The sequence below is a fragment of the Osmerus mordax genome, chromosome 9, assembly GCF_038355195.1.
Source record: "Osmerus mordax isolate fOsmMor3 chromosome 9, fOsmMor3.pri, whole genome shotgun sequence".
NCBI lineage: Eukaryota > Metazoa > Chordata > Actinopteri > Osmeriformes > Osmeridae > Osmerus > Osmerus mordax.
The window spans coordinates 1880609-1895316 of record NC_090058.1 but is presented as its reverse complement, the minus strand read 5'-3'; the positions used below and the strand labels follow the sequence as shown (position 1 = coordinate 1895316).

Sequence of the window (14708 nt, the reverse complement as noted above, 5' to 3'; positions counted from 1 at the left end):
CACACTTACCAAGGGAACCACATCACTCACACACCACTATTTACTTCCATGACTTGGTGATTCTGTGGGAGTTCTCCAGTCTAGATGGAGTAAGGTTATTTCAGACTCCTGGTGATGTCACTGGGGTCCAGACTCACCTTGTCCATGTGGCCCATGTAATCCTGTCTATAACCGACTGCTCTGTGACCTGTTTTCCAGACGGCACCTCGTACACCAGCCGTTTATAAGCACCTGTGGAAATCTGTGGGGGGAAAAATATTTGTTCTTAAAGGCTGAGGGCCACACAGGAGAATTAGTGTGACAGGTCCAAGTGTCATCTCCTCACCTGGACATAGCAGCTGTCGGCTGAGAAATCCATCTGCATCACAAAGCTGGGGATGTCCCTGCAGCAGTTAATACGGTTAAGCTGCGGCCCAAGAGTCAGGTCGTAGAAGTCGACCGCGCTCTCGGTAGAACCCACAGCCAAGTAGCGAGAATCTGGACTGAACCTGAACAGAGGAGGGTGTGAAGTGAACGTGAAGACGAGATATTCTGCCCTTTAACACGTCCGAAACAACAGATCAAAACAGCGGTATCGGGTTCAAGTCGTACCCTGTGGGTTAGTGTTTAGGGTTAGGGTTTCGGGTTAGGGTTCAGGGAGTTTAGGGAGAGGTGAGAACCTGATATCCTGGATGGGAGAGCGTCTGTCTCTCTTCTTCCCCCAGATCTTGAGCGAGGTCACCAGCAGGATGATGAACTCTCCGTTCTTCATGCCAATGGCCACCATGTCCCCCTCAGGGCTATAGCTGACGGCTCGCGCTGGGTGGCCCAGGTTCACCTTGTTGAGCATCTTCTGTTGCCCCCAAAAACACGTTCATAGTGTCAGTACAGGTCCTGCTGTGCATCCATCAAAATGATGTTGTTTTTAAATGTAGTTTTAATACTTGTGGGCATTTTTAATGCTTTATTGGAGAAGAGAACAGAGAAGACTAAAACAGAGTAGAGTAAAGCAGAGCAGAGTACAATAGAGTAAAGTAGAGTATAGTAGAGTCCTCATCAAGTCCTCATCAATGATACTATTTTATTCAAAAAAAAGTTTTTCAACCTTTCAAAACTCTTTTTTTGAAACTTCTAAAAATATATATTTTTTCAACCTTTGGAAACCTTTTCACACACACACAGTAGAAGTAGAAACTACAGATTTGTGTAAAAAAAAATGTAAGGACTGAAAATAAAAAGTAAAAAAAATAGTGAAGTACTGATACGAGAAAAATCAACTAAAGTACAGTAACAAAGTATTTGTACTTTGTTCTTCCCATCTCTGCCCCTGACCTGCCCCTGACCTTTTCTGGGATGTCCCACAGGCGGACTGTTCCATCTTCTGCAGCGGACAGGAAGACGTCCCTGGTGGGGTGGGCCCCCACGCCCCAGATGGGCCCGTCCATGTGTCCGTTCACCAGGATGTTGCACGCTGCGTTCTTCTCTCCCACCTCGATGATCTCTGCGTTCCTGGTCCCAACCAAGATCTTCCCCTGAAAGAGGGACAAGCAAAACAAAGTGACAATGTTCACATTTACATTTATGCATTTAGCCGACACTTTTATCCAAAGCAAATCTAAAAAAGAGAGAGCAGTACAAAAGAGCATAGGTCACTGATCATAACAACGAAATAGCCCCAAACATTGCGAGCAGCCAAAACATGAAACATACATGGTGGAAAACCAAATAAGTGCCAAAGGGAAGAACCATAAGAGCATGCAGTTAAACAAGTTACAATTGAACAACATGAAACTCCCCACAAGAATGCAAGAGTGTACCTGTAGAAAAAACAATCAACAGTAAAATATTTCACAGCGAGTACAAGAATTTGAAACCGTTACAACTAACCAACAAGAGCAACAAGTCTCTCAATACGAGACTCCTGTTCAAGTGACAATCTCTCCCTCCCCCCCCTCCTCCCTGATATAAATGACAGGATGGAGTACCTTGCCCCTGCACACGGAGCGGACACAGTCGATGACCTGTCCCGTCTCCAGTCTGAAGGCTCTGCAGCGCTTCAGTTCCTGGTCCCACAGCTTCAGAGCTCCTCCTTCCTTCGACCTGTCGGGGGAACCACACAACCCTCATCGTCACCAGACACAAGCTTCCACCAGCCTGCTTCTCCAGTGAATGGAATTATGCTGTGGGGAACACAGCTGTTACACAGGCCTGGTTCATATCACTGCCAGGGGAACACAGCTGTTACACAGGCCTGGTTCATATCACTGCCAGGGGAACACAGCTGTTACACAGGCCTGGTTCATATCACTGCCAGGGGAACACAGCTGTTACACAGGCCTGGTTCATATCACTGCCAGGGGAACACAGCTGTTACACAGGCCTGGTTCATATCACTGCCAGGGGAACACAGCTGTTACACAGGCCTGGTTCATATCACTGCCAGGGGAACACAGCTGTTACACAGGCCTGGTTCATATCACTGCCAGGGGAACACAGCTGTTACACAGGCCTGGTTCATATCACTGCCAGGGGAACACAGCTGTTACACAGGCCTGGTTCATATCACTGCCAGGGGAACACAGCTGTTACACAGGCCTGGTTCATATCACTGCCAGGGGAACACAGCTGTTACACAGGCCTGGTTCATATCACTGCCAGGCGGGAGGTACTCACGGTCTCTCCTTGCCTCCGGTGACGATGAGTCCGTCTCTGAGCGTGGTGTACATGGTGAACACAGGACCTGTGTGGGCTTTGGCCACTACTCTCACTAGAACGTGTTCCTTCCACACACACACATCCCCACTAATGGTACCTGTAAATGTCAAGTTATTCTGAAAAAAAAACAGACCTGCACTAATCTAGAGAGCAGACACTGCATGGCAAAGACAACAGTCAAGCAACAGGAGATTCACTACCAGATAGTGTTATCTGCTGGGGAAAAGACCGTTTAAACTTTATCATTATCAAATGTGAACACAAAGGTAAAGTTAAGTATGAATCAGGTGTTTAAAAAGCACGAATGGGTTTATTTTTGGGTTGAAGCCAAACATATGCCCAGTATGAGTTTACACATTTACAAGAGAGTGTGTCTATCAAGTCCCAGCGATGTCAGATGTGTGTGTGTGTGTTGACAGAGAAGGGAATGGACTCACAGCTCCGAACGCGACAGAGAGCATGGTCTGCATGCGAGCGTCCTCGACAGAGCTCATCACCCCCCTCTTGCTCAGCAGGGCGCGGCCAGCCAGTGTCCAGAACCGCACGTTCTTGATGCCCACCGACACGAACTGAGTGTCCGAGTCCGGACGGAACTCGGCCACGAATATCCTCTGGGTGTGGCCCGAGCGGCTGGCCACTTTGGCACCTGGAGCAGAAAGAGGGTGTGTCAGCCCTGCTGGGACATCAGTGCCAGCTGTTCCCCTCTGGAACAGCTGGCACCAAGCAGTGTCTGACGTGAGCGTCGGCCCCCTACCTTCCTGCCACTTCCAGATGGTGACGGTGTGCTCGGGGTCCAGACCCACCGACAGAAGCAGCTTGCCCGTGGCGCTGAAGCTGACCGAGCACACCCCCCTGGAGTGGAAGCAGCGCAGCACGGACAGCGTCTGCTTGCTGGTGGCGTCCCACACGTGAATAGAGGGAGATGTAGCTGCGAGGGGGAAACACGGGAACAGCAAGTTTGTGTGAGGCGTGCGCCTGCCTGTACCATGCGTTCCACTAGGGGGCACTGTGTTCAAGCAGTCGATTAGATTTTTTGGATATCGCCTGTCAGACATGAGGACTTGTCAGACTGGTCCCAGAAAGCCTGTGATGTGTGGGTGGCGGTTCCTTTTGTGGTCTTACCTGACATGTCCCCTATGTCACCTGAATAGAGAGATGAAGAAACACACAAGGAGAGATGAAGGAAAACGTTAAGCTCTGAGACACAAACGCTGCATGTGCATTTAGAACCAACACGTTCTAACAATATCAACTCTTCACAAACAATGTACAGGATAGTATATAGCATTGGGGTGGCCGTTTGTCTGTATTCATCTAGTTTTTGTTTCTTTCTTAAGCCTTTTTTAGCACTTGGATTCACGATAGAGCTGCTTCCCCTGGAACATCTCCAGTGATGGTGAGGCACGCACCACGCAGGACAACTACCCTGCTCCTAAACTCAACAGCGAAGGGGAAGTGATTTATTTAACCCTTGTGTTCTCTTCGGGTCATTCTGACCCATCAGTCATTGTAACCCATCCTCGTATTGTGACAACTTTACCGCATACAAAAACAAAGTGAAGCATTTTCTTTTAACCGTCGGGCTGTCTCAGACCCTCCACGTTGCGAAGGTTAAAAGAAAATGATTTTTATTTGTTTTTGTATTGGGTAAAATTGGGTAAACACAACGATGGTTCGTTATGAACCTTTGGGTCATGTGACCCGAAGGCAGCACAAGGGTTAAGTGGTTTTTCTGCTTCACGGTACTGGTAAGAGTGGAGACCATGCACAGCTATCCTTCTGTAGAACACACAAATGTATGGAAGAAAAAGATGGAGTTTGGGCAACTTCTCACAAACATACCTACTTGGCCAGTCGCCACGACGTTGGGAAACTTGGGGTGTTGATTGATAGTCAGGCACAGAATGTCATCGCTATGTTCTAGATAGAAGCTTTGGCAGGCTGTAATAATAACACATGCACACACACACACACACACATACAATGAAAGAGTAAAATGCTTGAGTAGTGCTTGACTGTAATTAATCCCAATTTTTTTGGGCTTCCCCCCAGCACCCCTCCTCCCCCCCAGCCCCCCTCCTCCCCCCCAGCACCCCTCCTCCCCCCCAGCACCCCTCCTCCCCCCCAGCCCCCCTCCTCCCCCCCAGCACCCCTCCTCCCCCCCAGCACCCCTCCTCCCCCCCAGCACCCCTCCTCCCCCCCCAGCCCACCTGTCGTCAGGTTGAGGACGACCCCCACTGAGGCTGTATGGTAGATGATATCCGCCCCATCATTCAGGTAGTGAACGTTGTTGCGACAGTCGTTGCCGCGGTAACCGAAAACCAGATCCAGCACCAGGTCCTGTGGGCAGGGATCAACGTCATGGCAACAGAGACACATCTGGTGTACTTCCTGCTAACTCACTTACAGTTTACTCAAGACTTCCACACAGGGTTGTCTGGGGCGTGTGGGTCAGCATCAACAGCATTAGCAAACCTGATCATGCTTGTTATCCTCCATGATAAATGAAAAACAAATAGTAACATGATGGCATTGGGCTTCGCAGGATGATGATGCATCTACATACAGGATCACCTGATCCCTGTGTGTTCAGGTGAGGACGGTCTCTCTACACAGGCTGTTCAGGTGAGGACGGTCTCTCTACACAGGCTGTTCAGGTGAGGACGGTCTCTCTACACAGGGTGTTCTGGTGAGGATGGTCTCTACACAGGGTGTTCTGGTGAGGATGGTCTCTACACAGGGTGTTCTGGTGAGGACGGTCTCTCTACACAGGCTGTTCAGGTGAGGACGGTCTCTCTACACAGGCTGTTCAGGTGAGGATGGTCTCTACACAGGCTGTTCAGGTGAGGATGGTCTCTCTACACAGGCTGTTCAGGTGAGGACGGTCTCTACACAGGCTGTTCAGGTGAGGATGGTCTCTCTACACAGGCTGTTCAGGTGAGGACGGTCTCTCTACACAGGGTGTTCTGGTGAGGATGGTCTCTCTACACAGGCTGTTCAGGTGAGGACGGTCTCTCTACACAGGCTGTTCAGGTGAGGACGGTCTCTCTACACAGGCTGTTCAGGTGAGGATGGTCTCTCTACACAGACTGTTCAGGTGAGGATGGTCTCTCTACACAGGCTGTTCTGGTGAGGATGGTCTCTCTACACAGGCTGTTCAGGTGAGGATGGTCTCTCTACACAGGCTGTTCAGGTGAGGATGGTCTCTCTACACAGGCTGTTCAGGTGAGGACGGTCTCTACACAGGCTGTTCAGGTGAGGACGGTCTCTACACAGGCTGTTCAGGTGAGGACGGTCTCCAGCTCACCTCAATGGGCCTCTTCTTCTTGCCCACGTTGTTGGTCTGTAGCTTCTCTGGCTGTGGCAGGGCCCTGCTGACTGGAGGTCTGGAACAGAGAGCCGGAATAAGAAGGGCCTCTACGGTTCTCTCTACGGGATCTCTCTACAGGATCTCTACAGGATCTCTACAGGATCTCTACCCTAACCCGAACCCTTCTTCAGACAGTACAAATCAACACTTGACTGATATAGCACAGGACTATAAACGTCTTCAACCCATCCACGTTCCCAGAAAATAAAACCCCAAATGTTCAATCCAAACGGGGCCTTGATCTTACCTTGACCCTCTATGTGGCAGCAATAACAAAGAGAGACAGAGAGAGAGAGAGAGAGAGAGAGAGAGAGAAGATTAGAACAAGCTCTTACACAGTTCCCGGCTGCTTCAGCGACACAGTCAGTCAAACAGCCTGAACACAACACAGCAGCCATCGAGGACATGAAGTTAACCAGTCAGTCAGCACCATGGAGTCTCCAGACCAACCAACACCATCTCTACCACCACTGGTACGGATGTTCAAACCAGCCTCAGAAGCAACACAGATCCCAAAAAGTTCCAAAAAGGCGAAAACGATTGTCCTGTGGAAACCGCGCTGCCGTTCATAGACCATCACTCACTTGGTTTACATTTATTATCTTTGTAAACTCATTTACAAGTATACAGTATAGGTTGCTGATAGTTATATGCCATTATGTATTTACTCATTGGGAGGGCTTTTATAATGTCTCTTACCTGACCACCCCCTGCCTTCAAGTTGTACCAAAGAGGAGAGCAGGGCAGAGATAGATGGACAGCCATCGAAAAGAAAAGAAAAGCAAAGAGGCGAGGTTATCCTCTCGGAGACAGCAGTGAATTCACACGAAGAAGAAAAAAAACAAAGTCTGAAATCTGAAAGTCCTAAAACCTGTCAGTCACTAAAACTTTAAGATGGCGGCTTGATTTTGCAAACAGCAACGGTGCATTGTGATTGGCTGTCCTGTCGCTCCTAGGGATGCTCATAGTTAACCGCGTAACCGCTAAACGACGGGTTTAAACTATCGGTTAAACAGTGTTGCCAATTTAGCGACAATGTCGCTTGATTTAGCAACTTTTCAACTTCCCTAATGACAAAAAAGTCGACAAATCTAGCGACTTTCTGCTACTTTGGCAATCTCCGTTTTCGTTGTTGAGAGGCAGCAAAATAACTAGGCAAATTGTACTTCCGTGTTGTTGTAGCCGCTAATCATGTAGCCTAGGTACAGCCAGAGCTCTCGGATTCAGCGTGTTTTCGTTTTGTTAATCTGTTGTTCTGCTGTTTATGCTGCTATTTAAAAATCTCTGAAAAAAAAATTGTTATATTGTTTGTTTGTTTTTTAATGGGTCACAAACTCTCGTCCATTCTACATTTTTTATCTTCTCGGTTAACGGTTAAATGGTCGTTAACGAGCATCGATTATCGGTCGATTCTTTCTTCATCAAAACAGGCATCCCTAGTCGCTACACCTCATGACAGCATGGTTCTCTGATTGGCTGTGACCAGGATGTGTCCATCCCAGTGAGGTGTGTCCATCTGAGCCTGCACTGAGAGGGGTCTCTCTGCCCCCGGAGAGGGGGGTTACCTCTCATCCACAGACGGCTCCTTCAGCTGCATGTGAGGCTTCACCCCGGTCATGGGGCGCACGTTGGTGGATAAGGCCTTGATGGTGTAGTTGATCTCATTCTCCCTGGTCACGTCGCTGTCGTAGCCTGACCGGGGAAAGGATGGGAGGAGGGTTCTTACTGTCTGTCGTGGTTTAACCTGAGACTGAGGCCTAACGTCAGGCGTGTGTGTGTTTCTGTGTGTGTGTGTTTCTGTGTGTGTGTGTTTCTGTGTGTGTTTCTGTGTGTGTTTCTGTGTGTGTGTTTCTGTGTGTGTTTCTGTGTGTGTGTGTGTTTCTGTGTGTGTGTTTCTGTGTATATGTGTTTCTGTGTGTGTGTTTCTCTGTGTGTGTGTGTTTCTGTGTATGTGTGTTTCTGCGTGAGTGTTTCGCTGTGTGTTTCTGTGTGTGTGTTTCTCCTACCCCCGTCATCTTCACTCTCGATGTCCGACTCCTCGCTGTCACAGTGCCTGGCCACGCGGTGACCCTCAGCCTCGTGGCTCCAGATCATCAGGCACGTGTCGCCGCCGCCAACCGTTACCAGGAGACCGTCGTCATGGGTCCACCGCACGTTGGTCACATGGGTGCTGTGAGCTACGTAGCGCTTGAACTTTGCATACTTCCCCTGTAGGCAGCACAGCTCTCACTTAGAATAACACGGCTGAGAGCCTGAGACATTAGCATAACGTTAGCGCAAACCAAGCAACGTACTAGCCTCGAGCCATGGTAAATGTTAGCATACAAAATTAAACTTCTCGAGAAAAATCAAGGTAAGAAGGTAATAGATAGCGGCTGCTGTATCATGCGTGATCCAGGACCAGTCTCTTACCTTGACTGGGTACCTGAACAGCTTGACGTATCCCAGGTCGTCCCCTGTCGCTAGCACCTTCCTGTCGCTGGTAAGGCAGGCGGAAGTCACCTCAGTCACCTCGCTGACCACAGGCCAGATGCCCTCACAGGACGCCCCCAAGACACAAGTCCATGTGCTCCAGTCGATCTTCTCCACCTGTGGGAGGGGTAGAGGGAAGAGACGGAGGCAGGGAAAGAGAAGTAGGGAAGGAAGGAGGAAGTGAGGCAGGTAGGGAAGGCGGGAGAGAGGCAGGGAGGGCAGGAGAAAGTGAGGCAGGGATGGAGGGGTAGAGGGAAGAGACAGAGGCAGGGAAGGGGGGAAGGAGGGAGAGAAGCAGGAATGAAGGGAGGGAAGGAGGAAGAGAGTCAGGGCTGAGGAGCAGGGTAGAAGCTCCAGTGAAATTTGACCCAGCACCATCCACCTTCCTCACCAGCATCCATCATCTCTAACCCTGCTTTCCTTAACCCCCCCCCCCCCCCCCCTCCCTCCCCCCGCCATGGCTCTCAAGGTGTCTGAATGTCACAAAGTATAAAGGGGGCCTAATGCTATCCTGTTACCCTGGCTGGAATTAGAACGGCGCTGGTGTAAAGTGGGCCGTGTTAATGCTCGACTGCCCTTTCTGGGCTGTCCGCTGGCATCCTGGGGGGGAAGTAGGCCAGCGCACAGCCTCCCTGCTCCTCAGCCTCCCTGCTCCCCAGCCTCCCCTGCTCCACAGCCTCCCTGCTCCCCAGCCTCCCCTGCTCCACAGCCTCCCTGCTCCCCAGCCTCCCCTGCTCCACAGCCTCCCCTGCTCCACAGCCTCCCCTGCTCCACAGCCTCCCCTGCTCCTCAGCCTCCCCTGCTCCCCAGCCTCCCTGCTCCTCAGCCTCCCCTGCTCCCCAGCCTCCCCTGCTCCCCAGCCTCCCCTGCTCCTCAGCCTCCCCTGCTCCCCAGCCTCCCTGCTCCCCAGCCTCCCCTGCTCCCCAGCCTCCCCTGCTCCCCAGCCTCCCCTGCTCCCCAGCCTCCCCTGCTCCCCAGCCTCCCCTGCTCCCCAGCCTCCCCTGCTCCCCAGCCTCCCTGCTCCCCAGCCTCCCCTGCTCCCCAGCCTCCCCTGCTCCTCAGCTCCCCAGCCTCCCCTGCTCCCCAGCCTCCCCTGCTCCCCAGCCTCCCCTGCTCCTCAGCTCCCCAGCCTCCCCTGCTCCACAGCCTCCCCTGCTCCACAGCCTCCCTGCTCCTCAGCCTCCCCTGCTCCTCAGCCTCCCCTGCTCCACAGCCTCCCCTGCTCCCCAGCCTCCCCTGCTCCCCAGCCTCCCCTGCTCCACAGCCTCCCCTGCTCCCCAGCCTCCCTGCTCCTCAGCCTCCCCTGCTCCCCAGCCTCCCCTGCTCCCCAGCCTCCCCTGCTCCCCAGCCTCCCCTGCTCCTCAGCCTCCCCTGCTCCACAGCCTCCCCTGCTCCACAGCCTCCCTGCTCCCCAGCCTCCCCTGCTCCACAGCCTCCCCTGCTCCCCAGCCTCCCCTGCTCCTCAGCCTCCCCTGCTCCTCAGCCTCCCCTGCTCCCCAGCCTCCCTGCTCCCCAGCCTCCCTGCTCCTCAGCCTCCCCTGCTCCCCAGCCTCCCTGCTCCCCAGCCTCCCCTGCTCCACAGCCTCCCCTGCTCCCCAGCCTCCCCTGCTCCTCAGCCTCCCCTGCTCCTCAGCCTCCCCTGCTCCCCAGCCTCCCTGCTCCCCAGCCTCCCTGCTCCACAGCCTCCCCTGCTCCACAGCCTCCCCTGCTCCCCAGCCTCCCCTGCTCCCCAGCCTCCCCTGCTCCTCAGCCTCCCCTGCTCCTCAGCCTCCCCTGCTCCACAGCTCCCCAGCCTCCCCTGCTCCTCAGCCTCCCCTGCTCCTCAGCCTCCCCTGCTCCCCAGCCTCCCCTGCTCCTCAGCCTCCCCTGCTCCTCAGCCTCCCCTGCTCCCCAGCCTCCCTGCTCCCCAGCCTCCCCTGCTCCCCAGCCTCCCTGCTCCCCAGCCTCCCCTGCTCCACAGCCTCCCCTGCTCCTCAGCCTCCCCTGCTCCTCAGCCTCCCCTGCTCCCCAGCCTCCCCTGCTCCACAGCCTCCCCTGCTCCTCAGCCTCCCCTGCTCCTCAGCCTCCCCTGCTCCACAGCCTCCCCTGCTCCTCAGCCTCCCCTGCTCCTCAGCCTCCCCTGCTCCACAGCCTCCCCTGCTCCCCAGCCTCCCCTGCTCCTCAGCCTCCCCTGCTCCTCAGCCTCCCCTGCTCCACAGCCTCCCCTGCTCCCCAGCCTCCCCTGCTCCCCAGCCTCCCCTGCTCCCCAGCCTCCCCTGCTCCACAGCCTCCCCTGCTCCTCAGCCTCCCCTGCTCCTCAGCCTCCCCTGCTCCACAGCCTCCCTGCTCCTCAGCCTCCCCTGCTCCACAGCCTCCCTGCTCCTCAGCCTCCCCTGCTCCTCAGCCTCCCCTGCTCCACAGCCTCCCCTGCTCCACAGCCTCCCCTGCTCCTCAGCCTCCCCTGCTCCCCAGCCTCCCCTGCTCCTCAGCCTCCCCTGCTCCTCAGCCTCCCCTGCTCCTCAGCCTCCCCTGCTCCCCAGCCTCCCCTGCTCCTCAGCCTCCCCTGCTCCACAGCCTCCCCTGCTCCTCAGCCTCCCCTGCTCCACAGCCTCCCCTGCTCCACAGCCTCCCCTGCTCCCCAGCCTCCCCTGCTCCACAGCCTCCCCTGCTCCTCAGCCTCCCTGCTCCACAGCCTCCCCTGCTCCACAGCTCCCCTGCTCCACAGCCTCCCCTGCTCCACAGCCTCCCCTGCTCCCCAGCCTCCCCTGCTCCACAGCTCCCCTGCTCCACAGCCTCCCCTGCTCCTCAGCCTCCCTGCTCCACAGCCTCCCCTGCTCCACAGCTCCCCTGCTCCACAGCCTCCCCTGCTCCACAGCCTCCCCTGCTCCCCAGCCTCCCCTGCTCCACAGCCTCCCCTGCTCCACAGCCTCCCCTGCTCCCCAGCCTCCCCTGCTCCACAGCCTCCCCTGCTCCACAGCCTCCCCTGCTCCACAGCCTCCCTGCTCCACAGCCTCCCTGCTCCCCAGCCTCCCTGCTCCACAGCCTCCCCTGCTCCCCAGCCTCCCCTGCTCCACAGCCTCCCCTGCTCCTCAGCCTCCCCTGCTCCACAGCTCCCCAGCCTCCCCTGCTCCACAGCCTCCCCTGCTCCACAGCCTCCCTGCTCCACAGCCTCCCTGCTCCCCAGCCTCCCCTGCTCCACAGCCTCCCTGCTCCCCAGCCTCCCCTGCTCCACAGCCTCCCCTGCTCCTCAGCCTCCCCTGCTCCTCAGCCTCCCCTGCTCCACAGCCTCCCCTGCTCCACAGCTCCCCAGCCTCCCCTGCTCCACAGCCTCCCCTGCTCCTCAGCCTCCCCTGCTCCACAGCTCCCCAGCCTCCCCTGCTCCACAGCCTCCCCTGCTCCACAGCCTCCCTGCTCCACAGCCTCCCTGCTCCCCAGCCTCCCCTGCTCCACAGCCTCCCCTGCTCCACAGCCTCCCCTGCTCCACAGCCTCCCCTGCTCCACAGCTCCCCTGCTCCACAGCCTCCCTGCTCCCCAGCCTCCCCTGCTCCCCAGCCTCCCTGCTCCCCAGCCTCCCCTGCTCCACAGCCTCCCTGCTCCCCAGCCTCCCCTGCTCCACAGCCTCCCTGCTCCCCAGCCTCCCTGCTCCCCAGCCTCCCTGCTCCCCAGCCTCCCCTGCTCCCCAGCCTCCCTGCTCCCCAGCCTCCCTGCTCCCCAGCCTCCCTGCTCCCCAGCCTCCCCTGCTGCACAGCCTCCTCACCTCCGTTGAGGGAATAGTCTGCCTCTTGCCGCGGGGCGCCTCAAAAAATAATTGCTCCTTAGCACCGGTGTTGACTTGCAGTAATTTTCCTGTGAATGGAAAAACACAGTGAACTCAGACAAGCATTTAATGAGAGGAGCCTTGAAAGAGACTGTAGTATTTATACATTGTCGTGAATGGCCTTGGGTGCATTTTTAATTTGAAATGAATTTGAGTTTGAATTCAGAGCGAGTTAGTCTGCTGGATGCCTCTGCCACGCTGCCTACCTCTTTTGTCCCAGTCCAGGTGGGTGATGCTGTTGAGCGACCCCTTGCACACGCCCACCCTCTTACTGCTCATCACGTTGTAGATGTCCACGAAGCTGTCGCCAGACGCCACCGCCAGGTACTTCCCAGTGCCTGTAGAGGAAGCAGACGACTGAATATCCCTTCTCTGCCTCGTCTCCCTGTCTTGCAGGGACTTGATATTCAGCAGAGGTGTCAGCATGGAGAGACCCCTCTGGATTCAGTGTTAGACAACTTCCTAAAGAAAATGTGACAGATCTTTCTTTCTGAGTTAAATGGTGAGCGCCACAGGCTGTTCCATATCTGTGTCACGTCCACTGTGTTTGTCTGCTGCGTGCTGTGTCTACTGGGCTGGGATCTGGAGCTTTCTACATTAAGGTTAAGTGTCCAGGAGAGAGAGAGTTTAGTTTCCTCCCCCTCCTCTCATACCACTCTGGCTGTGCTCCTTCCTGGCCTTATTACACACAGACGTGGATCTGGGTCAGGCCTGCAGCAGTCTCTCCTCCCCTCACAACGGGGGGACAGAATAGGACTACCTGTCTGATTCCCACCCACTTACTTTAAGGAAGAAAGTTAACTTTTACACTGTAGCCTACATTGGCTCTGTGCTGGGCTGGGCTGAGCTGAGCGTTACATCTGGAGTTTTTTCCTCTTTCTCTCAGGGCAGATCAGTGCCGGTCCTAGCACATTTGGTGCCCCGGGGCGCAAACCGGGGTGCAAACCACAACACAAACATATGATCTGCCGCGGATGGCGCCCTCTGTTGGTAGTGCGTTTGAAACTCAAGGGCAGCAAGAGGGTTCATTTAAATGGATGCACTTGGGAAATTGGCGCCCCCCCCCCCTTCCTGCCGCCCTAGGCGGCTGCCTATGTCGCCTATAGGAAGGACCGGCACTGGGGCAGAAGAGACTGGGGTCTACGACAGAGGAGCAGAGCGCGTCACGCCCACCTGGAGAGAACCGGATGTCGGAGATGACGTCCTTGCGATGGTGGAAGGACACCAGATCCTCCAGGGTGTCTGCGTTGACGATCAGGAAGCTGCCGTCGTTCAGGCCCACGGCCAGGGCCTTGCCGTCGGGGGAAAAGCAGCAACAGCGCCCCCCTGGAGACAGGAGGAGCTCCTGTTAGCTTGCAGACCAGCCAACCGACGGCCACAACATTTACATTTAGTCATTTAGCAGACGCTCTTATCCAGAGCGACTTACAGTAAGTACAGGGACATTCCCCCCGAGGCAAGTAGGGTGAAGTGCCTTGCCCAAGGACACAACGTCATTTGGCACAGCCAGGAATTGACCCAGCAACCTTCTGATTACTAGCCCGATTCCCTAACCGCTCAGCCACCTGACTCCACAGTGACAGAAGGGGGCTGGGGGGGTGAGGCTGGGTCTGGTGTCTCGCTGAGGCGCCTGGCTCACTCACCCTTGCGGAGCTTGCGTACGGCCAGCATGCAGTGACTGGGGGAGAGGTCCCAGATGCGCAGCGTCTTGTCGTCGCTGACGGTGGCACACAGCGGGAGGTGGGGGTGAGTGGCCAGGCCCCACACCTCGCCCTCCATGTGGCCCTACACACACACACACACACACACACACACACACACACACACACACACACACACACACACACACACACACACACACACAGAAAACAAAGACAGAAGAATCAAAGTGCTGCCAGGTCTGAGACAGAGAGAGAGAGAACTGCCTTCTGGACACACATACATTTATTATAAAACTCTGTTGGACATGGAGTTCCAACCAGAATCCCATCACTGAAAATATAATAAAGGCAGTAGTTGATGGGCTCGGGTACTGAGCTAAGTGCTCGATGAAAATCAATGTTGAAACATGGCAGCTCGAACAAGCTGACAAAACTCATCCCATATGATTTGATTGGACTGCCTTGAGGCACAAGAAATTGCTTATTTACCTTAAAGCATTTCAAAAAGGTAATTAATAAGATTAGCTCTGGGTCTCTATCTCGGATCTTGAAAAGATTGTAGGGGCACTTAACAAAATGAAAGTGACAAGACGATTTTATTTATGATTTTTTCAAAATTGTTTTATACAAGTTGTCTAGACTCTAGAGAGCCAACATTTGTTAAATAATATTAAGAGATATTGGCAACAGTCTTCTAAGAACTACAAGCCAAAAA

At 54.8% G+C, this 14708-nt stretch overlaps 1 protein-coding gene across 5 annotated transcripts in view; it reads right to left on the bottom strand.

Annotated features, from left to right (window-relative positions):
* eml5 (EMAP like 5) overlaps nucleotides 1-14708 on the bottom strand; it is a 41767-nt gene that overhangs the window by 2131 nt on the left and 24928 nt on the right. The window contains exons 20-40 of one of the 5 annotated variants that reach the window (XM_067242844.1): nucleotides 13976-14117; nucleotides 13506-13658; nucleotides 12539-12670; nucleotides 12273-12361; nucleotides 8477-8653; nucleotides 8071-8272; nucleotides 7630-7756; nucleotides 6764-6778; nucleotides 6312-6320; nucleotides 6002-6080; nucleotides 4905-5034; nucleotides 4537-4635; nucleotides 3817-3837; nucleotides 3449-3622; nucleotides 3132-3340; nucleotides 2653-2810; nucleotides 1965-2079; nucleotides 1323-1511; nucleotides 660-832; nucleotides 326-488; nucleotides 138-241 (exon numbers count right to left, since the gene is read on the bottom strand). In XM_067242844.1, coding sequence (XP_067098945.1) covers nucleotides 138-241; nucleotides 326-488; nucleotides 660-832; nucleotides 1323-1511; nucleotides 1965-2079; nucleotides 2653-2810; nucleotides 3132-3340; nucleotides 3449-3622; nucleotides 3817-3837; nucleotides 4537-4635; nucleotides 4905-5034; nucleotides 6002-6080; nucleotides 6312-6320; nucleotides 6764-6778; nucleotides 7630-7756; nucleotides 8071-8272; nucleotides 8477-8653; nucleotides 12273-12361; nucleotides 12539-12670; nucleotides 13506-13658; nucleotides 13976-14117 — 2660 coding nt within the window. The remainder of the gene's footprint in view (nucleotides 1-137; nucleotides 242-325; nucleotides 489-659; nucleotides 833-1322; nucleotides 1512-1964; nucleotides 2080-2652; nucleotides 2811-3131; nucleotides 3341-3448; nucleotides 3623-3816; nucleotides 3838-4536; nucleotides 4636-4904; nucleotides 5035-6001; nucleotides 6081-6311; nucleotides 6321-6763; nucleotides 6779-7629; nucleotides 7757-8070; nucleotides 8273-8476; nucleotides 8654-12272; nucleotides 12362-12538; nucleotides 12671-13505; nucleotides 13659-13975; nucleotides 14118-14708) is intronic. The other 4 variants (XM_067242843.1, XM_067242846.1, XM_067242841.1 and 1 more) reach the window with 4 other exon arrangements.